Source organism: Erithacus rubecula (genome assembly GCF_903797595.1).
Source record: "Erithacus rubecula genome assembly, chromosome: 3".
Classification (NCBI taxonomy): Eukaryota; Metazoa; Chordata; class Aves; order Passeriformes; family Muscicapidae; genus Erithacus; species Erithacus rubecula.
The window spans coordinates 17,722,012-17,749,708 of NC_136689.1; the positions used below are offsets into that span (position 1 = coordinate 17,722,012).

The 27,697-nt window shown below is 37.6% G+C and overlaps 1 protein-coding gene across 9 annotated transcripts in view; it reads right to left on the reverse strand.

Annotated features, from left to right (window-relative positions):
- Positions 1-370: 370 nt before the first annotated feature.
- Positions 371-27,697, reverse strand: part of MLLT10 (MLLT10 histone lysine methyltransferase DOT1L cofactor) — a 125,112-nt gene continuing 97,785 nt past the window's right edge. For 4 of the 9 annotated variants that reach the window (XM_079300844.1, XM_079300840.1, XM_079300842.1 and 1 more), the window contains 9 exons: positions 19,074-19,191; positions 17,670-17,742; positions 12,998-13,152; positions 10,995-11,183; positions 10,514-10,602; positions 10,030-10,388; positions 5,033-5,135; positions 4,077-4,289; positions 371-2,011 (listed from right to left, as the gene is read on the reverse strand). In XM_079300844.1, the coding sequence (XP_079156970.1) occupies positions 1,943-2,011; positions 4,077-4,289; positions 5,033-5,135; positions 10,030-10,388; positions 10,514-10,602; positions 10,995-11,183; positions 12,998-13,152; positions 17,670-17,742; positions 19,074-19,191 (1,368 nt within the window). In that variant the 3' untranslated portion in view covers positions 371-1,942. Of the gene's footprint in view, positions 2,012-4,076; positions 4,290-5,032; positions 5,136-5,338; positions 7,079-10,029; positions 10,389-10,513; positions 10,603-10,994; positions 11,184-12,997; positions 13,153-17,669; positions 17,743-19,073; positions 19,192-27,697 lie in introns of those variants that run through there. The other 5 variants (XM_079300841.1, XM_079300845.1, XM_079300846.1 and 2 more) reach the window with 4 other exon arrangements.

A 27,697-nucleotide genomic window follows, 5' to 3' on the forward strand; every position in this document is an offset into this window, starting at 1 on the left:
CAGTTTTCCCAATTGGAAAACAAAACATATATATTCAATACTTGTGCTTTGAGCAGATGGACAACATTCAGATGGCACAGGCCCACAGAAACACCATCTTCCTGCTGCTTGTCCCAGAAGCTGCTCTGAGCCTCAGGCTGCCCCTGACTAGAGAGGGGCTAAAAAGTGTGAGGAAGCCATAATGCATCTCTTGTCTGTCAAGCCCTGATGAGCACAACCCCTTACATTTTATCTTCAAGTGACCATACAAGGTGGGTCAAGTTCTCTTTGCTTCCTGGGAAATAAAAAACCAGGAGCAAACCCTTCTGATCTTGTGATGTTAATAGAAATATTCCTTTCTTCTGCAAGACTCACATTCACACAAGTGATATACAATGATAAACATTATTAAAGTTTATTAACAAAAGCTTTGTACATATCTTTTCATACACTTGGAATTTTACATCTAGTCAAAATAACAGCACATTTCCATCTTACCTTTTGTACAAATTGTTACAGAATATCCACCAGTGGGGCGAGTAAGTAAAATAAACCACTGGTTTACTTTTGTAAAGTATCTACAAAAGTGATTTGTGACATTTTTTAAAAATTCCCCAGAACATATAAAAATAAATTATTTTTACTTTTTCAATTAAATCTACTAATTAGAAATATTACAAATCAAAATATCAATGTTTTCTTATGAATTCTTCACAATACAAAACAGATTCACAAAACTTTATTTACAGAAATGAGGTAAGAACTGTGCAATGTTTAACTAAGAAACATATTGCAGAATTAACATGTTCTTCCAAATAAGTACACAGTGGAGGTCTAATTACAGCTGGGTCGTTTCCGCTAATAATTCCCACCTCACTCTTGATTAGTGGTCATCACCCCCATTGAAACTGTCCTTCACCACCCTGCATAGACTCGCCAGAGATCAGCAACTGCCACAAGTGTTGGAACACAAGTTCACCCGTTTCAACCACTGGGAAATTTTAGTGGGAAATGGTAACTCACTTTTTTGGTACTTTATTAGTGAAAAGTGACCCAGGTAACAATCTGCCTGAGCTCTCTACAGTGGTATAAACACCTCTAGGGAAGGCAGAACAAGGCTGCTGGTGCAAGACAGAGTATTCCCGCTGCTAACACGGACACGTCTAGTGCATGATCAGCTGTTTGCAGCCATTTCAACAAAATGGAGGTAGCAACAGGCACTTGGTTTAGGCCAAACACTACACAAACTTCTTCCAGTGTGGCCTTCTCATCTGGTAAGAAAACTTTGTCACTGGAACCAAACTGGTTCCTTTAAAAACCTCAGAACTCTAAAACCTACACCAAAATTAATAAACTTTGGATTCCATTCCATAATTCTTATTCAAGAAAAACTCCAACTATACAACAATAGGAATTTAAAGGAATAAAAAGTTCAGAAGTCAATTCCCTTATGAGTCAGGTTCCAAAACAGGTATGTAAAAAAAGAAACAATGAACAGCAAGTCCCAGCTGCCATTACAAGCTCAGTCCAAAAGGATCTAATATAACTGCAGCAGCAAGATCAGATGGGCTGGGGTTGGGCTGTTAAAACTACTGCTTTGAAACCAAAGCAATGCAGCACTGCAGACAGTTTACAGCCTTTCAGTCTCTGAGATTAGGACTCAAGAGTCAAGTGGATGTTCTTCTGTGGTTGAATTTGTACTTAGTACCATCATATTGACAAAATAATTATGATTTGCAGAGTTTTATCTACTTCACAGTCTGAGACATTAAAAAGTACATCAATTTTAGTGCAACAAGAAAGCAAATGAAAGCCTACCAAAAATATCCTTATGAAAATTATTAACCTCTTGCTGTGCAGTAAGAGTTCCTTGTTGCTCTTTTTCAATCTGCAGAAAGGGAACCCGGGGTTTGCAGCCACATGAAGTGCTATAACAGCAGGACGTGCAGGGCTCAAGTGTCATTCAAATGTCAACTCTTCTCTGACGCAACTGGTCCAGTTTTATCATTGAGCCTCTGTGTAAGAGAAAATACTTCTAAAAATCAGATTATAACATACAGAGCTAAGTAAAATTCAATTCATAAAGGTGACAAAGCAGCTGAGGTACATTCACTAGAGCAATCTAAGTAGTAACTTCTGCATTGTAAAAAATAACTATGTACTGTAGAATAAAAAGTGGGAAAGGAGAGAATAATTAAAGCAGCAGTTCTGTATTGAAGCAACTCACGCTAAGGTCATGCCAGGCAGCATCACAAAACACCAACTCTCCTTCTACTTTCCCTCCAACAAAAGTGGCTAATCCTGGCCATGGGTGTCTCTAAAACTGCAAGGTGGTTAAGAAAAACACCAAGTGACCTCTGCTACTTTTGCCCACTGGACAGAGCTGAAATCTACACTTCTCCACCAGAACAATTTCCAATTTGCCCATCACAACTCTTTCTTTCATATATTGCTACAAAGACATTTCCTGAAGCATTGAATGGGACTGAGCAAAAATTTTATCTCATTCTCTGAGCATTCAGAAATGCCTGAAAACCTGTTTAAACTAGAAATGAGATTAAACCAGTCAAATTCTGCAAATAATTTGTTAAAAATAGTTCAACAATCTATGCAACTTGTCTCAACTCTAGCCTTAAAAAATATAAAATCAATTTCAAAAGAAACTTTTGGTAAGGGATTTGTTCGAAACATGTTTTGAGATTTCTTGGAATTATTTACAGCTAACTGTTAGCATAAAAACTGTAATAACATACTTTTTAAAGTACTGCACTGTACAGACCTAGCAGTGGCCATTTAAAAAAAAATCAAAATAAAATCACACAGAATATTTTGCTTGGATATACACCAAATATAGGGTCTTAGTTCTACTCACTATTAACTTTTGGAAAATATGGGGAGATTAGTTTTAAACATATGAGAACAAACTGTGAAAATTTCTGAATGAAGGCAATGCCTGGAGGCAATACCAGCACATTTGTTGTGACAGTCAGTGACCCTGACAGCAGGGCCCGACCACAGTGACCATTCACAGCCACAATGTCACAACTGCCCAAAGCACAAAGCTGAACAAAAGTGAGTGCTTGCAATTTGGAATGGAAGGGAGCTGCTTCCAGGAAAAATAATCTTGAGAATTCATCATTTATGTGGTTTGTGTCTGGAAGTACCACAGAAGCACAGCCCAGTCCTCTATCACAGTGCTACTAAAGTAGCTGGAGGATTTGGGAGGGGAGCAGACAGGGGATTCACATTTAGCCCACACTCTCCCCACCTGCTCTTGCAGACAAGCTTCTCTTTCTTCTCTACCACTACCACTTGCTGTCTTCTCCAAGGAATGCTGAAACTTTATGTCTTCCTGCTCTATTCATCCTTTGTTTACCAAGTTTCATATGCTCCTTCCTTTATCCTTAACTGTACGATCCTTAAAGAATGAAGCCTGTTCTCTGATTTCCTGAAGAAAGAATTCTTGTCTTGGGGATGGAGATATAGGCAAATACTGAAGATAATGGAACATCTTTGCCAGAAAAATGTGTCCAGTTTCTTTATCTGCCCAGGAAAGGTTTTATTGGTCTGTGAAGCAGAAGAGCTGCTCAGCCTCCCAATGTACAGCCTCATTTTCCCAGGCCAGCACCAAGATGCTCATTCTCCTCACACTGACTCCACCTTCCCAGCAATGGGCTCCTCACCTCTCAAGCCATCAGCTAAACCCCAAGCTCCACAGGGCCTGAGGCCTGGCCAAGGCAAATTCACCAGCAAGGTGGTAAAAGAAATGATCCACAAAACACTGGACACAATGCTGGGGAAGAAGTAGGGTGAGGAGGACTAGGGCTGCAATTGTAATTACAAGAGGAAGGCAAGGTCCACTGGACTGGTGTCCTGATCCAGGGAAGCAACAGCATGCAGCAGACATGTTTGGTGTGACTAAAAGTTCACAGAGATTCTGAGCCTCATTTAGGTGCAGCCCAAGGCTCAAGAAAAATAAAAAAAGACGAAAAAATCCACGATCTTTGATTTGTAAGAACAGGCACTTTAACTGCTTCTTATCTTTTAGTTACCTCCTGGAGGTACTGCATGGAAAGTGAGGTGAGAAGTATACTTACTGTCACCTTCTGAGCTGTGTTATCTCCATGAATTGTAAGGAATGGGTTGGTAGCAGCTGCATTAAGTGGTGAGGCCTGCGTGCCTGAAAGTAAGTTGTTTATGGGTATCTGTGCTCCTCCAGTAATCTGCAATTGCTGTACTTCAGACTGGTGGTGTTGGTGATGGTGATGTTGTTGCTGTACTAATTGATACAAAAGGGCCTGATGTTGTTCCTTGATGAGTAATATGGAGAGAGGGAGGAGGAAGAAAAAAAGATCAATAATTAGTTGCTGAAAAATAGCTCCTCCCTGTGTTCCTGCTTATCCAGATCTTCAGTCAGTGCAGCCCTTAAACTAATCCCAGCTAATTTAGGTCACACTAATTAAGTTCCATGAGACTATGGGAAAGAAATTCCTGTCAGACTTCCTGAAATCAGTAGCTCAGCAGAAGTTCAGCTGAGCCTGCTGGCTTCATCAGGCCTGTGTCAGAACAAACATACCTGAGAAGACTGTGTACTAAAACCACACAATGATACAAATAGTAAACCAGTTACTTAATGGCTTGTATGAATACTACAAGCAGAGTAAAGACAGCTCAGGAGATGATATCCAAAAGTTTTTGCTAGTGTTCCAGTGGAATCAAAGACAGGTCACAATACTGTTAAATGCACACATGCTCCCAAGCTCTGCTGCCCACAGCTGATGCTGAGAGAGACAAGGCTCCATGTCCACATAGGACAAAATGGAACTGAAGGCACGAGGGAATGATTCTTCTAGCCATACAAACAGCCCAATAATATCCTAACATTTTATATTACTATTATCCAAAAAAGTTTGAAGCAACTGAAAGACTAAAATATTATCAAAGCCTTTAATATCAAGTTAAATGCATTACTATTGTTTATATTAAGCTGAGGAGTTTATCCATGCCTTAGAATACAATAGAGGAATAAGTCATAATTAACTGAGAAACTTACTGATGTGAGTTGCTGGGTACTTAGTAATTGCTGAAATTGCTGGTGCTGTTGATGGAGTAATAGTTGTCTCTGTTGGTCAGAAAGCAATCCTAGTCCCGAGGCACTGTAGGGTTTGACAGGGTAATACTGTGGTTTATATGGAAGTATGGGAACTTCTTTGCTCCAGCTTTCCATTAAAGAAAAGATGTACACAAACAGACAGACCCTATTCAGCACTTGATTTCGCACTGCAAATATGGTCTGACCATCCAGATGCAATTTCTGACACCACCCTCACTCAAGTCTCATTTATGTTGAGCAACAGCAACATGTCTACTCCATGCATGTTATTTGAAACTCAGATAATAATTACCAGTTATAAAGTACTTTTCAAATAGTTTATACAGAAAGGCCACATTTCATATTACAAGACAGCTCTTGCCAAAGTTTAACATCTAGTTACGAAGCATTTATTTTACCTTGGTTTCCTTCTAATCTTTTGTGTCATTCAAACCACTTATATTGCCCACACCATGTCTGTATTCAGCAAATACCTTCAGCCTTGCAAGGGGCCAGGGGATGCTGTCATGGAATGAAGCTGCCTCTGTTTTTGCCAACTACTTCACTCCCAGTCTCTATTTTCATGCCTACATAAAATTGTCTGCAAATATTTAGGGAATTGGGCAGGGCACAGATCCAGCTGACAATTAGGCTGTAAATAAAGGGTTTCTTCAGCTATACCAGTTTACTGCAAGACCAACAGCATGAACAAGGCTGTTGGGAATAGAAGACCAAGAAGACAGCTGGATTTACTCTTTCAGTACAGTGTTAGCTTTTACTAGTTTTAAACACCCATTAAAATATTAAGGTGTTGTTTCATGATAGGTTTATCCTGCTGTTGAAAAATTAAGTATTTCCCTTTCAGCTGTACACTTCTGTCCCCTCCCCTCATACTAGTCTTGCATAACGGACTGCAACCTGTGGGAACTAAACTTAAACTTTAAACAACACAAAACACACTGACAGATTCTCTATTAATGTAGATGAGGTCACTTATGTAATGCAGAAGTTCTAGCAAGAAGGTGTGCACAGGATGACAGGATTGCTTGTTGGGATTGGTAGTAAGGAATTATTCACTTAAATCAGTTACAAATCCACACCATTAGGCTACAATCATGTAGCTCCTCAGGGCATAATATTTATCTTGCATTTTTACAGCAGCCAGCAAACTGTAGCCCAACTGCTGTAATTTGACTTGTGCTAACCAGCCAATATAAAAATACCCAAAGATCACCATTCTCTCCTACTGGCAAAGGGCAAGCCACGTATAAACTTTATCTCATACTTTGTTGCATGGTCTCAGTGCTACAGGACACACCTGGTGGGCTGCACTTAGTATTTCCTAAGGGGAAACGGAAGTCTATGTCAATGGGAAGTTTATGGGCTGGATAGAATCCACCTAAGGCTACTGAGGGAGCTGATGGAAGTACACAGAGACACTTTCAACCATCTTCCAGCAGCTCTGGCTGACTGGGATCTCGAGATCCCAGCTGACTACAAGATAGCAAATGTAATGCCTTTCTAGAAGGGCTGGAAGGAGGATCTTGGCATCAGGCCTTGTCAGCCTGACCTCTGCCAGGGAAGGTCCTGGAGCAGAGCCTCTTGAAAGCCATCACATGTGCAGGACAAGCAGGGGATCAGGCCTAACCAGCACAGGTCTCTGAAAGGGAGGTCCTGCTTGACTGACCTATCTCCTGAGACAAGATAATCTGTTTGGTGAATGAGGGAAAGGCTGAACATGCATCTACCCAGACTGAGGTAAAGCCTTTCACACTATCTATTTCCTACAGTATTCTCGCTAATATTACCATTATTGCCTTCTTCTTTTTACCTCACTTTTTCTGTATTCTTCTATACTGGAATGAATCTTCTCAGCTCTTTTTGTTCATTCTTTTATCCCATTCTTTCTTTTTCCCAGATCATGTTTTACCTTTGCACTTCTTTTTTCTGCTGTTGTTCTCCCTTCTCTTTAATCACTCTGCCTGCCTCTCTTGCTCTGCATTGGCACTTGAAAGAAAATACCCTCAGTCAGCAGCTGAGATCTCAGTTTCTAGAAACAAAACCAAGCTGCAGAGGACAAAATGCTGCAGCTCCCAAGCTTCCCAGAAGAGACAGTTCACTAGATTTCACCACAGAGCTTTCTCTAAACCAGACCAGCTTGGAATGTAAATTTAATCCTTTTCAGCTTCTCATTAAAAGGTACATGATCAGCCTGAAACTCTCCATCCTACACTCTTCTCTGGTCGTGAGAATGTAAAGAAACAATCCTATCTCTTTCCTCAAATCACTTAATCTCCTACTTGCTGGCAATCTGTACTAAGCCATCTATTTCCCCAGAAAAGGATCAAGTATTTTCCTCTGCCAAATGAATGTGGGTTCTTTTACCTACAACTTGAAACTCTCTCCAACAACAATGTGCAAATCAGTGTTCTCTCACCTCCTTGCGTGCCACAGTTAGAGAGTTCATATGAATAAGGACAATATGCATAAAGAAGTCTTCATGTATTGGTGAACACTCTGCCTATTTCTCACATTAAACTGTTGGAACAGATTCTGAAGCTTGGGAAGTTATTGTAACAAGCAACTTCCAGGAACATCTGGCAAGTCTTTTAAAATTACAGAACAATACCCTGAAGTTAGGGCTGAGTTCTCTCATAGTTTTCCAACATGTTGCCAATACTGATTTAAACCACCTCCAACCTTGACCCCAGCACACAATCTACCAGGGTCCAACAGCTCACGTCACCACAGCACCTAATCTTTGAGCCTGTCTGTGCTTGGTACCACTCAGCCTTCCCACCAGAGCAGTTCAAAGAGCAGGGGTACCCTGGGAAATACAGCATTAAAGAAACAGTCAACCAGTTGCCACTGAAGCAGCACCAAACTCAAGCCTGGCAGGTGTCCCATAGAGTTCCAGAACCAATAATTTCAACCAATGGAAAGTATTTTTTATCTATTTTTTTTCCTTTCTTCAAAATCATACCAGAGCCTCTTTGCAACTCAGTTCCCATGACAAAATGTTTTTTCATATATTTCACTAAGGCATTTGTAGTGGGACAAACAGGAACTAGGAATGCACACGTCATTACCAGAATCATATTAGCACTAACATTTCTGAACTTTTCCCTTCTAAACATACAACCAGAAATACTGAGAAGTCACAGAAAATGAGGGTAATTTTCAAACACCTCAAAAGGAAGAGAGCCTGGGAAATAATGTGGGTGAGCTCAAATGAAGTAGAGAACTGTGTGAAAAGTGCACTTTTAAATTTAATATAAACATTAATTTTAAATTAGCATTATTGAGTGAGCAGAAAGAGATCATGCCATAATAGAAACAGAGAAGTGGAAGTGCTGACAGATTTGTACAGCATAAGCTTGTTGTGGCAGAAAACAGGAGTCATTGGGAGTATTCCAGACTCTACTAAAGGTTAGAATGAGAGTTTAAGAACAGGATACTGGCTGCAGTATTTTGCATGAATTGGAACATTCTACTACAGGGCTACACAATGAAGAGCTACAGCACTTAAAGTGGATATTAAAAAATAAATAGAAGAACTTCTGCAATACAAAGAGGAGCAAATCATCTCTGAATAAACAAAATCATTTGAGAAAACAGTGGCATGACTGGTATTTAGCATAACTGATATATTCTGGCAGTACCTGAAAGTGGAAAGTGGCATGCAAATGGTTAATATGATTGCTCTTTAGTATTCCTCACTCTTTCTCACACTTTTCGGGGAGAGAATACAAAATTTTTGTGGTTTTTGCAAACCTCTGATGCTCAAGACAAGCTTTTCACAAACAAAACGTATGTTGTTTATCCCATAAAACCTCATGTTCACAAAGGACATAAAACTATGAAAAATAAGGGTCCTCAGGAAAAATGTAATGACACATGCAAACAGTATACACCTGAAAGTATCAGATATTATGAGCCTACTAAAGCAATACCACACAATGTTACACAAATATTCAGGAGCTACCAAACCAAAAGGAAGCAAAGAAACTGGAAAGGAAGCTAGGAAATTAGGGATCCCTTGCCTCATTCCAATCACTTATGTCTTTTTTTGATGGATAATCCACCATAATCTCCAAAAATAAACTCTACTTAAAGACAAGTAATCCGCTCCCTATTTACAGGCACTTCTTTCTACTAGAACTGTAGCTCTCCTTCCTAAGTGAAGGACAGGACAAGGGGTATGGAAAAGTGAGAAAGAGTTGGCCAAGGCTTTGCTCTATCCCAAAATACTTCCAGACCAAGAAGTCCATTACACCTCCTGGAAAGCAGCTGTCTCCTTTTATTACCCATTTGCCTTGCAGCTCAAGCAGCAGCAGTTTATGCTACCAAGGGTACCTGGCTTTGGGGAAGGGCTGTTAGGAATCCTCACAAATTAATCTTTCTATGCATTTAGAAATCCATAGGAACACTGCTTGAAAAACTGAATTTGTTTGGTTTGGATTCACTGCAGGCAACTGAAAACCATGCAACTGTATTACAACTTTGGTTAGTTATGCCTATTACATCTTGAATTACATGACCATATACCCTTCTCCTTCTCCCCCTCCCCCCTTCTTTCTGCAACAAATGGTAGCTTTTCCAGTGCTCCTTTAATCCTGGAAGAACAATTGGCAGGGCAAAGAATATTGTTTTCTGAACTAAATAAAAGAGCTGAAGCACATTTACATAATTACATTTGTTTGGGAATGTGACTTGATTAAAAAACAGGAATTCAGTAGGATTCCCAGAAGCTCTAGAGAAAACATCTTTTCTTTAACTTAACTAGTTGTGCTTCCATTAAATGCCTCCTCACTTTCATTCATAGGCCAGGAGCAAAAGTTACTTCGACAATTATGGGCAAAGGAATAAACAATGTATTTGGAGTAAGACAAAAAAACCCAGCTAAGCTGAAGAACAGCAGGCACTAGGAGGAAAACATTAAATCAGCAAATTCTTACCTGTTATTTAGCGTGGTTGGCAGAGGATGTGTTGCATTGGGTGGCACAGTTGCATGAGTGAGAGAAGGGTTCTGTGATATTGTTGCTGGGGTCTGAATTACCCCATTTAAAGCCCCTACAATTCCATTGATTGCCAGCTGGCTGGCTGGCAGTGCTCCAATTATTCCACCCACAGCCGGCACTGCAGGAATGGTGGAGGTTACAGTCTGCATACCACTAGCCAGTGCCCCCACTGTCACACCATTGACCTGCTGAACTCCGGGCACTCCTGAGCCTTGCTGGGCCGGACTCTGCCCAGCAGGTGGTGGAGTGGAAAGCGCTGATGAACTGCTGGTGCTTTGTCCGCTGGAGGTTATCTCCTGGTGTCAAAACAAACAACAAAGCCCCCTCAGCTGCATAAAATTTCACCTAACACCACAATGCAAGGACTGGGATGAGTTAACTTGTAACAACTTTAGGTTTAGAAGAAAAAAATAAAAATTACCTGATTTAATACAGGAAGAGAATTGTCCGGTAAAAAACTGTTTCCCAGATGAGGGCTTTTACTGCTGTTCAAGGAATCAGTGCTAGGTGCTAGGTAATTATTTCAAAAAACACACAGTGGTTAAATTTCTGTAACATGTAAAAAGATTCAGAATAATTATTTCAAAATTATGACAAAGCTAAACATAGAAAATGTAAAATCAACTTTAAAATCATTGCTGAAAATATTAACTATGTAATTGGTGAATCAATAGATTCAAACAGATGCGATCCAAACTGAAGTAAAAGAGAAACTGCACTGAAACAAGCAGTAATGTAAAAATCAAGATGTTTAAACATTTAACACACCAGCAAATACTTGATCTATATTCATCCTACATTTACATTCATCTCCCATCAATGGCATGTGTGGATGAAATAGATTATTTCATATAAATACATGTTCAAATTACTCTGACACTTTAATAATCCCCTCTACTTACGTGCTTGTACTGGAAAGGCATGTACTTGATGAGAAGGGCTGGGATTTGAAGTTATTGTTGGAAAGGGCACTGAAAGCTGTGCATTGAGGAGCTGCAGTCGCTCCTTCTTTGCGGTCAGATTCTTTATCTGCTCTTCCAACCGCCTATTTTCAACTTGAAGTTGGTGTAATGATTTAAGCATTCCTAAAACTAAGACAAAAGTGCACACATTATATTCCACAGACACATTCAATGAACAAGTAACACCTTCACTCAGTTTTAAATTCTGCATTACATTAAGACTAGCATAAATGTGAAAATATAAAATTATTACAGATGTCTGGAATTTAGTGGAAATATTTAAGATTAATTTTGAGTAATTTAAATTGCAGGAGAAAAGTTCACAGTGTGTTGTGATAGTAATTTTGGAATATCTCTACATCCTGGCTTAAATACTGAGAGAGTGGCATCATTGGGCCAGCATACATTTTACAGCAGCACGATAACCTAGTCCCAAATCAGAATATAAAGGCAGTAGTATTTAAGTAGCACAGGTTAGCTGCCTAGCTGGGATAAATCCAGTTCAGCTGCAGTATTAGGAATTGCAAACCTTATAAAGCAAAAAAGTTTGACAAGAACGTGCTCAACTAACAACACAGGCAACCAACAACGTCTATATAAAAACAACCAAGTTTATGGAAAGAGAGTTTTTTTTTATTTAATGGCTTTTGCATTGACTCATGAATGAATAGGAGCAATGAAAACCCAGCAGTCCCCCAGCGAATCGGTCCCAGCGCACCTCGGCGGGAGCTCGCCGGCGATCTCGGATTCCCCCAGCAGGGAGCACTCTGTGAGCACCGCACCCACCCCCGCCTGCCCAGAACCGGGCATCACCTCCCCACCGGCCTCGCTCTTACCAAACGCAGTTTGCTCAAACTCCCATTTGGTTTCAGAACTTGGATTTCCCAAGCAGTACCAGAGTGTGACTGTAAAGCCACAGGGATAACCTCCTTTTTTTTTTTTTTTTTCTTTTTTTAAATTCTAAATTGTATTTGTTTAACATGACCTCTGGAGCTACTACAGACATAAGTCTACTGGTACAGGCACATCTGGTCATTTCCCAAGGATTTAGCTTTTATCCCTCCTCTTCAAGAACATACAAAGGAACCCTCAGTGAGCTCAAATGAGATGCAATAAGACTTAGCTAAACCTGTCCTCCAGCTATCATGTTTAAAGGATTATCCCTGCATGAATTTCCTCACAATTAGCATTTTTGTCAGGATACCATTCATAAAAATACTAACTAGATACCTCTTTACACTACAAATGAGAAGAATAATGTGTGCAATAAAATATAATGTAAACCATAACCTGGAATAAAATTTTTAACATATTCAGTGATTGTCTTTGATACTGATACATTGCTGAAAATAGAGATCCATGTGATCTACTGATCACTTATGCTTTTAACATATTCATTCTCAGACTATTCCACTCTATTAAACATAACTTGAGAAAATAGTAATTTGCTTGCTTTAGGAACTCACAAGAAAGAACATAATAAAGACACGAAAGCCCAGTAGGATACCTGCCTAACATTTGTAAATGTTTTATTTTCAAACTGCAACTGAAGTAGAAAAGTCAGATTTAAAAGATAGAGCAAAAAAAAATTATTATGCCAATTTAGATCACACAATAAAAAGAAAAATGGGGAACTACTATAATATTTACAGTAGTGGATCTAAGAGTTCAGAATTCTTTTCCAAACACTGCAACTGGACCTGCAAGTTACTTCCTCTTTCATGACACAACTTCCCCATCTATAAAAATGTAGATATAGAGAAGTCTTCTGCAATCTACTGATGCCACGTGCTGCACTAAGAACTATGCTAGAACTGCACACCACAGTTATATTTCAATTCACAGCAGAAAACAAATTTTATTAAAATTCTTGGACAAGCACAGAATAGCAGTTCTGAGTAACAGTTGGCAAAAGTCATAATAAACAGATTGTGAGTACTTACTGTCACTGGGGGTGCCTTGCTCTAATAAAAACTGTTGTCCTTCACTCCACTGCCTCTCGAGAAGCTGTTCTATGCTGGCTGCTACTGGGGGTAAATTTTCCCCACAACCATTCCCTGATTGATCATATCGAATCTGCAAGCTGCTCACAGGGGATCTGTGGAAAATATTGCAATTTATTGTTTAAAGAAAAGGATGAAAGGAAATGTATTTGAAAAAGGCTGTTGAAATTTTTTATCTTCTTTCAGCTCTTAGCACCTACATATCTTATGCTTCCAAGACTAAGTTAATTCATCAAATCATGAAGAACTCCTGGTTCTCACTGCCAGGGCTTTAATAAAAGAAAGACATATTATTACAGTGTGAGAATTTATACTGAGAAAGCACATAACCTCTTCTTGCATACAGACTAACAAGACAGTAACTGACAAACAGCACTGAATTAAATTATACAACACACACTTCTGCAGCAGGAAACCATTACAATATGGATACACAGGGCACCGATTTGGAGGGCAAAAAAAAAAAAACCCACACCAAACTTCAAACCTTTCCCTGAGAAAACTGGGGAAAATAAAATCAATTTATTAAAATCATCACATAGAAAGGCCATATATAATTCTATTGACTAACTTGTTCCAAAACCAGTCATATAAATCTAGATTTTTGGAGGACTGCATAAAAATATTTGTTCACTAGAGATGTAATGCAAGTTAGAAGTTACCCTCTGCCTGTACTGTGAACACTTAATAGACCTCCTTTTTTACTCAATCACACACAGTTGAAAGAATAATCCCCTTGCCACATGTCTTTTCTCATTCAGGAGAAAATTAAATATTCAGCACACAGCCACTGAGAAAGCTGGCTACCTCTCAGGCCCTAGGAGAAGGCTTCTTTTGCATTGGATGAGGCACAATTTAACTTGTGGGCAAAGCCAGATATTCTGTGTATTTCTGACTCAGGTTTCGGGTCTCATGCATGCATGGTCCCATTCCTCCTAGAGGACCAACACCAAAGCCCACTAAATGCTGGTGCTTGGTTTTGTTGTTGGTTGTTTGGGGGGTGGGGGAGAGGGGTAGGGAGGGGGAGGTTAATCAATTCCAGGGAGCTCAGATTCTCAGATATTAGTTATTACTGCAAGCAATTGGTGCCATCATGGGATCACAGCCATACTGTTCCACTCATAGTGCTAACTTACCAACAAGACCACCACAGTCCCAGTACAGGACAACACAGAGAGCTCAGGAAATCAGTGTGTTAATTATGATTACCATAATAAGCAGTGGTCACAGCACATTAGCTACCTAATGACTGTCGAGTATTTTGTAGGCACCAGAGCAAAGCGATTTTTTACGAGAAAAGGTTTTAAGTAGGTGACTTAAGAGCTCTGTTAAGTATTTATAAATAGCTCCTCTTTTGCATACAGGAAGAAAGGAAAGGACTTGTTAAAACAAAAAGCCCTGATGAATGGGTAACCAAGGTAGTGTTTTTTGACAAGAGATGACAACAGCATGTAACAGTTCAGCACAGAGACAGCAAAAACAGTCTTAAAATGCACTGTTTACACGATGTGCTGAAGTAGTAAGAAGGAAAGTTTATGCAGAAATATTCTACACAGAACTACACTTACACTTCACACAAACAACCCACTTCAGGAAAAAAAAAAAAACATAACAAAACCAGAAAGCAAATACATAAAACCCCTGAACAACTCCACCAGAAACTTCCCTATCTGGCTGCATGTTCCTGAGCAGCACATAATGCTGCTCTAACATATTGTGCCTTTGGAATTTTAAATCACCAACAAAATTCTTGTTGGGCTTTGGACTGCTTCCTATCAATTTTGCAAAGGCAGAAACAAAGCAGTACATGACGTATAACCTCTGCAATCCTTCACTGGAAGCCTGTACAAGAGAAGAATAAAAAAAAGTAAAATGTAGATTTCTGGGTATTGCAACATTACTCAAATCTCTCCTCTTCCAACTGAACCCCCAGCTCATCCTTTAGTCAGGATATGGTTCATGTGTGCTAGGGTTGAATGCTTATTCCAAATAGTATTTGATCAGAGTTTCCAAGAGGATTATAAATATGCATTCTGGACTGGTCCAAGCCTGCCACGGAGATGAGAACATTGTTTCACAGCTTGCCTGCTTTCATAACTGTTTTTTGATTAAGTTTGGTAAAGTTATCCATACTACAGAGCATTAATTAGAAGCAATACTGCATTTAGATATAAGCACACATACAGATGTCACTGCAGGTATTACATAACACATTTTTAAATCTAAGGTTAAGTATGGAGTAAAAAAAAGTTTAAGCGCTACCTTGGGAAAAGCAGCAATTCCTTTGCAAAATGGAAACAGCTCACATACACCGGGTATATTTATATTTCTCATATATACATTAAAAGTTAAAATACGACAGCTTAAACATCAAACGCTGTGGTTATATTGGGGTACAAAGATATAACAATATGAATTGGAAATGACCATACAAGCTCATGAGTCACATATGTCTTCTCCGAAGAGCTGCAATCAGCTGCGTCATCAACAGCAAACAAATGTTCTGCAAGTGTTTTTATTTTAAGCAACTCGCTGAAAATCACATGGTTCTTTCGGAGAACTGTGTTATTTATGTATCTCATAAGCTTCAAAGGGAACAGAGTCAGAACTTGCAGCTAAATAATTTTAATAGATAAAGCAGGTAACATTCGGAGTCGCAAAGTTTCCAGACAGCAGATTTTTTTCAAGTTAGCTTTATATTCACTATAAACCCATATTTTAAGTAACCAGAGTTACTTATTTACTGAAGTGGGGAAGGTGGGGAGTTACCCACATTTTAGAAACTTTGGCATATGTCTGGTCTTTTTTGTCACGCAAACCAGGGGTGAAATTCGCTTACTACTGAACTTAACTGAATGAGTAGGTTTTCTAAATTTTTTCCATGCTAGGTATTTCAGACTAAGTTTTTCCATCTTTCAATTCTGCTACTACAGCACCAATTTTCCCCCTTGCTTTCTCTCACACCACTCCCACCCCCTCTTTTTTTTTTGGCTTGTTTTTGAACAACCCTGCCAAGCAAAATCTCTCTCCTCTTTGCAAAGTGCTACAGCTTCCATACACTGCAGGAAGCTTTTCAATTGTGGACTGAGGTGGCCTTTGTATCATCCAGTTCCCCTTCAGCATCCCCATCAAAACCAATTGGTATTTTATCATGCTGCAAGTACTAGACTGTACATACACACTCTGTAGAAGCATCATATTTAAGAAGTCTACCTTCCCAAACATTCAACCAAAAGACAGACTGAACTCAGCTACGACCACTGCAAATCGTGCACAGACCAGGTGTTTGCATATTAACTAAGAAGGCATTAAAACTCAGAATTACAGTAACATGTATGCATGAGAGCACTACTTAATATAAAATCAGAAGTTCTGGAATTTCCTAATTGTTGAGCATTTCCCTTTGCAAAATTCTCTGAAATTCCTTGTCTGTATAGATCAATTTATATGCTAATGTAAGTACACATATTTATGCTAAGAATACCATCTAAACTAATTTGTAAATTCTCTATTTATTATTTTAGAAGCAACACATACTGGAAAACTTAAAAACAAGTTCATGACTAGGTAATAACACCTAAGTATTATAATGGATAATCTCATCCCAGCAAGATGTCTTTTGATTAATTAAGGAATATAATACAAGATCAACAACACCAGGCATGTACATTAAATTATCCAATTTGGAGATATTTGTTATAAATTACCATAATAAACACATGCTATAGCAATAAAATTCAGTATTATAATGCTATTTCTGTGTAACTCGCATTTTTTAACTATCTTAAAATCTTTTTCAGGATAAATCTTTTTTTCAGATACATCTTTTTCATGGTTAGTCCCTAAGTAAAAACCACAGTAATAACACCATAAAATCTAACTCACATTGGATCCAGTATGGAAGACAAAGCCCTCTAAAACAGAGATTTGCTTAAAATATACAGAAAACGCTACTGAAATACTTAAAACACAATATTGAAATTTTAACAGCAAATATTTTAAAACAAAATAGCATACATTTTCAGCAGAATTCTTATCTCAAAGTTTTCTAGCAAATGTGAATTGTAACAGAACAAAAAAATACGGTTTTTTTACAGAGAATTGCTACAAATTTTGAAGTTAGGAAGGAAAAGGAAGAAAATATTTGCTTGGAATTTTTACTGATATTTAATGTTTCACACCACCTTATTCTTGTGATCACTGTTAAGCATATGTGATTTTGGAATTTTTGCAAATACTACTAAACTAGGATTGTGGTAGCAAATTTGAGGAGATAAGTGGTACATAAGGATTAAATGATAGATAAATCCCTCTAAAGCAAGATTCCATTTCTTAAGTGAGAGAGTAAACTAACTTACTGACATGTTAATTTGTAAACCTAACTTCAGTTGATACAAAAGTAAATTTCAGCACAATTTCAGCTCTTGGGATGTATGAGGGATTTTTTTAGAAGGACATATTGATACAAAAATACATGTATTTATACATGTGTGTTTATATTTTTATATGTATGGGCTTTTAAAACACTTTGGTATTGCTGGTAAAAACAGTGAAGTTTGCAAATCTTAAAACATTTCCTCTGCCTGCACTTTCCAATGTAAATAATGCTTACCGTGGTGAGAGACTTCCTCTGGGTGATCCTCCTCTGCCAACAAGGCTTCGGCTGTTATCTCCGAGATCTTGATCTGCAGTGTAAATATTTCACAGCTGATAAATCGCCTTTTCTTAGATAAGAGCTTTAATATCTGATGTAGATATTTTAAAAATACCTTCAATCTCAACTTCTATCTGTAGTTACTGCTGAAGAGTGAATAAGTAACTAGTTTAAGATTGCTGAACTGTAGCATGTAAGGTGTTGTCCTTACACATTTCTGAGGCTGTACCAGGCCATGGATTATGTTCACTTCTTTCATTCCTTTCAGTTTTACAGCACAGAAGCGTGGTTTGCATTTGCAGTACCCTCCCCTCAGCCACTTTTAATTTGTACGGTGAAAGTAATGAATCACAGCTGTGGACAGCTAATCTGTATGCTTATCACAGCAAATCCTGATGCTCTGTATTTTTTTAACACTTTGCATCCCAAAACAACTCATAAAATATATAACGTATTAAACTTACTGCTGCCATCTAACAAGCACGCATTATTCTGCAAATTTACTGAAAACTTTATGAAAGCGTATAATTCACTAATTCCTATTTATAAGCAAAGGATAGGAAAGCCCCTTGCTAAAAAGGTAGTAAAACAAACAAAAAAGGCCTCATTAAATATACGAAAACGTTTTGCTTGGAAGGACTCAAAAGGGTTATTTTCCCTATGGCCTCTCAATAAAATAACCCTATCTGCCCCCTTCAAGGTTGCCCTCCCCCTATTCTGAGTCAAGCGACCTCCGACCCCTTGGAGGGCAAAGACATGACTGATCCATTCTTGGTAAACTGCTAAACTCATTCCCTTCCCCCAAACAGGCATGACTACTACGACATGTCAACAAATCCTTACGGAGGGAATGAAACAAAGCAAAGCCAGCGGCTCATTAAAACCGCAGCGGAGAGCCCGCGGTACCAAATGCCAATCGGTAAATATTCACAAGATTATTAAATGCTGCACAAGTTCTCTAACGGGATCTCTTTCACACGAACTTGTATGTAATGCAATTTCATGAATTATGCAAATAAAGGTTTCAACTATTCACGACAAAACCCAGAGCTGTGTCACTCTGGTTGCAAAGAGCTGGGAACTGAGCGCATCAATCACAGGAGTCACAAGAGACACTGGTGCATTCCTGCCTGCTGATGGCTCTGCTTAAACATTTACATTTCACACACCGAGGGAAAAAAAGGGGGAAGAAAACCCGCGCTGTTCCACAGAACAACTAGAATTTACTTCCAACACAGAACAACTTTGTACAGACATTTAATAATCAAAAGTTGAGCAGAAATCAAAAATGCTACTTAACAACCTTTTTAAAAACAAGGAGCTCTGTGAAGCTGGACATTTGCATCAGCAGAGGAAGCTTACCTGCTTGGCTGTTTTCAGACTGAGCTATAAGTGCTGCCATGGCTGAATTTGGATTCAGCCTATTGCCGTACATGTGGGATGGAGGCAGACTGAGAGAAGATCCAGGTAGGGTGTTCGCCTGCAAGAAACCAATTAAAACTTGAATCCTTTTTGTATAACGGGAAAAAATGTTAAATGTATTTTAAGGAAGCCTTTTTAATGTGCATTTATTATTTTTTAAGTAGAATGCTTTTTAAAACAATGTATTTAAAAGACAGAAGATTTTCAATTTCTGAGTATAGAAATAGAATTGCAATACTTCAAAAAATAGATCAGGTTTTAAAGTGTGTTGTATTGTGGCTGGCAAGATCTTATAATTAAAGAAAACCCTTCTATTAAAAAAGTACTGTAGCAAATATTAAAAATACCTAAAGTGCATTTTAAAACAAGCACAGTTTGCAGGATGGGCAGACTTCCTTGCAATCCTGAAGTATGCGCTCAATGCTAGGACTTAGTAGCATGGCGACCATGTGGTTATCCTACTAATTATTTAATCTTATTAAACCATTTACAAAATAAGGGCAGGTAGACAACAGATGTCTCACAAATGCTTGGGCTCCTTACATCACAAGCCGGCTGTGGAGGTCAAAAGGTCCAACTTTCAGCTCTATAGTTTAACTACACAGAGCCATATTTCCTTTGCTCGACTCCGTCATTAGTAAAACGTGCACAGTATTTTGTTACTTCCTATTTTGATAGACTTGGAAGCCTGGTGTTTTTTTGTTTTGTTTTGTTTTTATTTTAAAGAACGCAAACAGCCATTACAAGTATGTTTTCTATACAATAGGGGGCTCCGGGAACCACAGCTTTGCCCTGACCCCATATAAGGAACTGTATTTTTGGCAGTTGGCCAGCTCTACTTATTGAAGAGCTCCCAAAGTTTGTGTTCATTCATGTTGCTAACCACAATTCTGAAGGTCTCTGCTGGGACTTGTGCCAAACAAGCGAAAATGAACCCTTAAACAGATGAAGCTAAGGAGGCTGGCCAAAATCTTGCATAATCCAATGCAATAAAAATACCTTCTTCCTTGGCTGCTTATGCTTTTTCCCTTTCGAAGAAAAAAGATTTGTGTCAAATGCTAAGTTGCAGAGACAGGCAATCAAAGAAATAAAAGCACGGCTGCTTATTTTAAAGGCATTTCCCTACCTGATAAAAAAAAAAAATTCAGAACAAAGAAAAGATTACAGGGGGGTAGAGGAGGTGGAATCAAAGATACACAAACTGGTGTGATGACTGGTTTTAAAATGAATCTTCTAAGAAAATGTAAACAACCTTTACAAATGAAAACTTTTTTGAAAAATGAAAAAAGAAGGTGAACAGTAAGGAACTCGATTTGTAGGACATTTTGACATGCATAACTGCACACAAGAGACAGGGGAAACATACTGGTTATTACAGCAAAATATTACAGAGTATAAACTATGTCTCTGGAAAGAATCACACACTACCATTAACTTTTGGCCTTCTGCCAACATATTAAACTTGATGAATGGACTTTTATGAATTCACACAACTGTTTTCAATGATGCTTTATTTACTATATACTGGTGAGAAATTGTGCCTGATATTTACATTCTTTTACTGTCACAAAGTTAGAAAAAGCCACAAGTAATTGCTTACAATGATCAGGGGTTCATTCACTTTTCAGTTTATAGGTGCATACAAGATTGCTAAACGTGGAACTACAGCATTGCTTCAAATCTGGCTGTTACTTCTTCTGGTTGTTTGTTGGGGGTTTTTTTAAAGAATTGCATATCTTTTGTAGAATTAATCTGAATTGTTTCTAAGACTTAAAAATAATGCAGGCATTTCCACCTACTCAGGTACAACAGTTTCTGTGACACTGAGGAAGGCAGCAATACTGCACAGGTTGCTCCCAAAAACCTTCAGCTGTTTTCTCCTCAAAACCAAACAAACTTCAGTCAAATCATTTCACTGATATAATCTTAAGAGAATGGAATATTAAGAGATTCAACCAGTATTATCATTCAACCATACCTAAAAGGTCAAATGAGGAAAATAGAAGTTTATACGCTGGTATGAGTTCTACTCATAGCTTCAGGGATAGGGTGGGGGCAGGTTTTAAACTTCAAACACCAGGTCTTATTTCCGTTTAGTTTTAGCATTTTTCCAGTAAGTGTATGTGCTGATCACATTTTACACAGAAGCTACTATACTTAACTCTCAGTCCATGTAATTCACTGCAAGGCTGCTTAAAACTGTGCAATAGCAGCTATATATTAATTTATGATGGCAGGGTAGCTATAATCAGCAAGGGGATAGACATCTATTTGACTGAGGCGTACACAAACAGCTTTAAGAACTTTCTGAAAGTACCTAAGTAACTTGAAGGGAGTTGCTAAAGTTTGTTGATTAACTATCACACCACGAAACAGAAGACATCAAAGGAATTAAACGTTTGCTAAGTGTGTTGATGTAACAGATCAAAAGACTTAGCAGGATTTAAATGGTATCTAAGAACTTGAGTTTTTTCACAAGTAGTGGTTTCACCCTAAATGTTACCCCAGTTTGCATTTTAAAATAATAGTAAAGATGTCTTAAAAGTTGGAACTATGTAAGTACCAATAGCATCCTGCATCCAATGCAACTCTTAAAGCAAAAAGACACAGTAAAATTGTTCAAGTAAGTTGAAGGCAAATTAAAAAACCTCTGAAGATACTTTTTAAAAATGGCAATGTAAAATGACAAGAATAATGATTTGTGAAGCTTTCTTATATATGTGACGACTTCATCTGACAAGGAAGTGGAGAAGGTGGAGGAGTGCTACATTATTTAAAGGTGAAATAGGAGCTTCATGTTTCACTCACAGTCGAAACAAGCTGTAGCAAGCATTTATTAAAAATGCACAATCATCCTGTCAATACTTATTAAGGTCACAGGACTGACACATGTTCTAAAATGCAGAACTTTTAATGCTGTATTATTCTTTATTTCAACTGTTTCTATTTAAACACTCAACACAATACATGATCAAAATGTATGAACTAACAAAAACCCAAGACTACTAAGTATTTATTTTGAAAAGGCAGCAGATTTTCCTGAAAATATTTTAGCAGAAGGATTTAAGCCCATCTAGAGGTATACAACACACTGCCTTCCTCTATGGCACGTTCAATAAATCAGTAAAGCCGTAAGCAGCAGAGCAGCACAGAAGGATGATGCATTGTAATTCAGAGAATGCCCAAGTGCAGTAAGAAATGATTGATATTTGACTGATGTTTAAAAATACTTCCTCTACAGCAAGAAAGAAAGTACAAGCATATTCTTCTAATTAAAGAACAAGACTTGCAAGTTAACTACATTTTACTTATATATATAGATGTCCTCCAAAGTATTTAGAATACTTTTATATGTTTGCATGACTCCAGGATAGTATTTAATGGTATGGCTATAAAGTTTACAGAGCATTCATATTTGAACATTTACTCCCATCTGAAATTTCCAGGGAAAGCAGTCTCTTCAATCAAAAGTTACATGTTCTTTCAGCAGAAGAAAACAAATGGAAGAAAAATGAGACAATGCTTAGCTGTATGCAATCAGATTGAGTTGCAAAACTTTGAGACACTTTGAACATGCCTTTTCCCCCATTCCTTTCAAGTTTTATGCTATGAAATATTTTCTGATAACAGGCCTCATTTCTGTCTCAGCTCCATACCAGTAAGGTTTTAATACTCAGCGTGTGATGAGAGATGAAACCAAGTGTGAACAACTTTTGGGTCCCATGAGTAGGCTGACTGTTGAAGCTGTCAGATTCAATTGCATCATTCCACATTATTCAATGCCCCAAACTGCTCCCTAATTGTTAGAGGCTTAACATATTCAAAACCATTGTTTAGGCTAATGCTGAAATGCCTACAGTTGAGTTTCCACAAAGAAAGGGGAGGGATTTAATTGTAGTTAAACCATTACTGAACTCTCTTCCTTTCGTGATAGGGCAACAAGGATAGCCAGGACAACCAATTCCAAGACAGCTTCTTAATCAGTTTATATCCAATCAACACCCCTTTCCCCCTCTGCTTTAAAAACTGTGATTGCTATATTGTAGCTTTGTGTGATATCACCATAATGCTTTACAATTAGTGACACATTACCTAATTACCTATTTCTGCCAATATTTATTTGTCAAAAATAATTTCAAAGGTTAATTTTATTCCTTGTTTAAAATAAAAACATATCATTGATCCTGTGGTTGGGGTCACACCATTTACCAATCATACCAGGTTATTCATCACAGCATGATGCTGTGATATGAAGTGCAGAACTCCCCCTTGTTCCTACTAATAGAAAGTCAAGAAATAAAGAGCATTAGAAATTCCCCTAACAACAACATGGCCAACTACGACTGAAACCATACAAAAAATTTCGATGCAGATGAAATTTAAAGCTAAATTTTCTGCAAGATGTTCAGCTACACTTCTGAGATGTTATGAACACTTTGCATGAATGTCTGGCTTCATTAAATATGGAAGGAAATCCAAGCACAGGACCAAGTGTTAGCATCAATTTACTTCATCTAGAAGACATCTTAAGCTGATGCATTTTGGTCTATGGCAAGCAACATTTATCTGAAAAATTAATTAATTAAAATATGCATTGAAATTGAATGAAATTAAATATGAACACATACTTTTATAATGTGCATATACATAAACTATTTTATTCTCTTGAGAGGTGAAAAGAGATGCCTATCCAGTGACAGCAGCAGAAGAAACCTTGCCTTGTGTTTCCTATCTTAACTTGGGCAAGTGAAGAAATGTTACTTTTATCCCTAGAATTTTTAAGGCCTTTGCTTTGGTATTGAAGGCAATTGGAAGAATATGCCACTGCTTCCTTTTATTCTTTCAGTACTTATGGTACAACCTTTAACTGCATTTAGGAGAGCTGAGGGACCCACCAATACCCACCATCACTTGCCTGCTGTGAACTTTCAGCTGGGATGGCAAAGCTGATCACCAAAGGGTGATCACAGCACAATCCACAGCAATACACAGGAGTCCTGCCACATGACACCTTCTCATGCATCCCTTCCTGTGACACAAACCTTGAAAATTTTCACCACAAATACAGAATTCACTTAGATAGCTTAGAATGCTTATCAAGACCTTATTTCCAATGAAAAAACAAAAATCTAAATTCCTCTTTATTCTCCAATATTCAAAGGAACATAGATGGAAGACAACACAGAGAAACCTTAATGAAATACAGTCCCCCACACTTTTTCCAAAAATTTTCATCTGACTTTTCAAAACAACTAGCACAACACAATATTAATCTGTAGTATGATAATTATTATTAATATATTTTAATTAAATTGATACTTTGATTTACATCTTCTTAAAATATGTTTTGGCTCTCTTAAGCTGAACATAACCAAATTTAAAGCAAACAATATTGAACATTTTACCTAAACACTACTACAGCACTACTGACAACTGGAATCAGAGTGAATTTTTCCACCAAACCTCATCTCCCCTGCTATCACAATCACCAAGGCAAACCAAACCTAAACATCTACAGTAGTTTTTTACACATTCATTCTATGAAAGCTACACTAAAATTGAAAAGATAGCCCTCCCACACTGCCACCATTATCATTCAACCACTCTGAAGCCCTTGAAGTTTGGGGATTTTTTTTAAAACAGATAATCAAGGTTCAATTGCACAAAAAATATTTTTGCCACTTGGCTGAAATAAAAGAATTACCTGGAAAGTATAATTAGGAGGTTGGAAACATTAAAATAAAATCAGAAAAATGATTTATGATGTCTTAGAAGAAGCAGCTTTTAATTCAAGAAGAAAAAGAACATCATTTACAAGTGTACAAATTGTCATAATTTAAATCAGTCAGGAAAACTATACTTGTGACACCATTCCATGGATACACTATTCACATTACTAGTACTTTGTCTGTCTGCAGCAAAAATAAATCCTTTGAACTTCTAGCTGTAATGAAGACTCCAGCTTATGAACAAGCTAATAATCAAATACTGTCTTTGAGAATCAATTGTTTTGATTAAACATACAAATAAAACCTTCAATTAAATTAAACCATCTAACCTTCAAACACCAGCAGTCAAGTATTTCCAAGAAAGCCACGAATGAATACAACTGGGAAACACAGTGGGATTTGAAAGGCAAAATGAAAAATTAATGGCACACCTACAGAAACTAATTTATACCTCTGCCCAGTGTACAACAAGGGCACATAAAGTCATTAAAAACCACATGGATAGAAGGCCTATCTTCCAATAATGTGAAAACATTATAACCTCAACTGTACTACCACTTTGCTCCTCTCTTTCCTGTTAACTAACTAGATTTTATATAAATTTTTAAACAATTAAGATCTATTTATTTATATACCAGACATGAAAAAGACTTAAAAAAACTTACTAGAATGCTACCTCATTAAGAAGTCTTTTTTGTTAGGTTGGGTTTTTTTTGTTAGGGGGTTTTGTTTTGTTGCAGGTTTTGGTTTGTTTTTTAAAGGAGGCTTTGTAGAGATAAGACCCTGGGATTCCTCCACAAACCTAACTGAAAACAGAGCCATCCTTTCAACACAAAGCCCTTTCACCTTAAGTTGATTGCTCTACCGTTTCCATCTACCTCTGTCTTCACAGCACTTAAACCGTATGTGCTCTACATGAACATGGAAATGGTATCTTGCCCAAGAATCTGTTTTACTTAAGAACTTTAATCTCTATATGAGGAATCTCAATTTCACTCTCACATTGACTAGCAGAAAAAATGACTTTATTAGGAAACAAACTCAGTACACCCAAAGAGGAATCTATTCTTACCAATATTCTAAAGAAAGCCAAACACCTGCAATAATGGCAAATAATAGATGTCTAATAAATCTAACAGAAAAGTAACTGCTTTTGAGATCATCCATAATTTCAAAAAGAATAATAATAAAGAATCAGTTACTTATTCATAAGCACGGACATTTTAACTACCTAAATATCAACAATCTTTGCTATTTAAGTGATGAAACAAACACCTTCAGTAGCAGAATTGCTGCTGTGCAAAAACACTTGCAAGATACTCAACATTTATACAAGGCCTATAAGGCCACCTCAGCAAGCAACTCTGTAGCTTGCAACAAAGACACACCATGTACACTTGAAATCTTTTTCAAGTAAGACCTAAACATTGTTTCATCTAAATAGTTTGATTATTTCCATTGCATACAAACTGGAAAATTTCACACTTTTTACATTCAACACCATTATTATTGTCTCAGGCAGCTAAATTGAAGTAGTTCTACACTCAGTTCAACGAAGAGGTCAATGTGCCTCAGTTGCCTGGAGACTGATGGTTGCTACAGCAGCACCAGATAAGCCAAGCTAAATAAGCTTCAGCTTGAAGGCAGAAAACATTTATTGCTAGAGCGAAACATTGATGCAGTTGTCTCAGCATGCGGCACTGTGCAAAACCTCACAACTGCTTTTCAGACTACGTCTCTATTGCACAAGTCTACATGAAGACAAGCTTTCTGAAGCAAGAGGAAAACAAGAATTTCATTGGGCTAAATGCTAGATTATTTGCAACTATGATTCCTTTGTTCTTCTACTTGAGTCACATGTTAGAAGGAATTTTCCCTCTGGCTGTAAATTCTTCCTCCTTGCTACTCTCCTCCTCCCCCACCCCAAAAATCCTCAGTTAGAGTGCACAAAAAGAAAATTAGATTTTTACTCGTTTTGCCCAGAAGTAGCTAGAAATTAAAACAAATTTTAAGTGAGAAAAAAGACAATTTTGATGGAAAAACTTTTCGTAGTACAGCTCTTTCACAGTTTTCATTTTGCAAGACTGAAATTTAAGTGACTGTGACACAAATATGATTTAGTAGGTTTGGAAGGAAAGTCTCTGTTTTGCACTGACATCCTACACCACAATATCAGACCTCTCTGTCTACCACATACTGAAAGATGCATTTAGCACACTTCCCAAACCTAAAGCACTAGCAATTTCCTGTGGCAAAGAGTCCTAGAGATGAGCAAGTACTCTGTTAAGAATGATTTCTTTTTGTTCTAGATGAGATTTCCTTTTGTATCTTTTTGTTAAGTTACAAGATAAGGAAAACCAAATAACTTCAGCATCCAAAAAGCCTAGGATCCCTGTTGATATTTTTACCTTTCACCCAGCGGGCAGGAGCCTCTTTCAAGAGACTTTATCATCAAGAGGTGTTTTGATAGTAACATAAAATATGTTAATTGGTTTTCATGTATCCAGCATTTCTATCGATTAGAGAATTCTAGTATGGCAGTAAGGATCTAATTTCCTTTTTCTGGAAGCATGCTGCTTAAACCACGCAACATCATTATCTCCAGATGTTTTATTAGTCTCTTTTTAATTATCATTCATATTAAAGGTAATACAAACAAAAAAACAAACCTAAAACATCAAAAAAAACCACTAAACCTCCAACCAACAACATCTCTTCCCCAAACCAACAACATACTCTGCATGATAATGTATAAACATAACTCAAAAAATGAACTAACTTACTTGTTTTGGAGAAATTTAGCAATATTTTAACATATTGTCATAATTGCTGTCT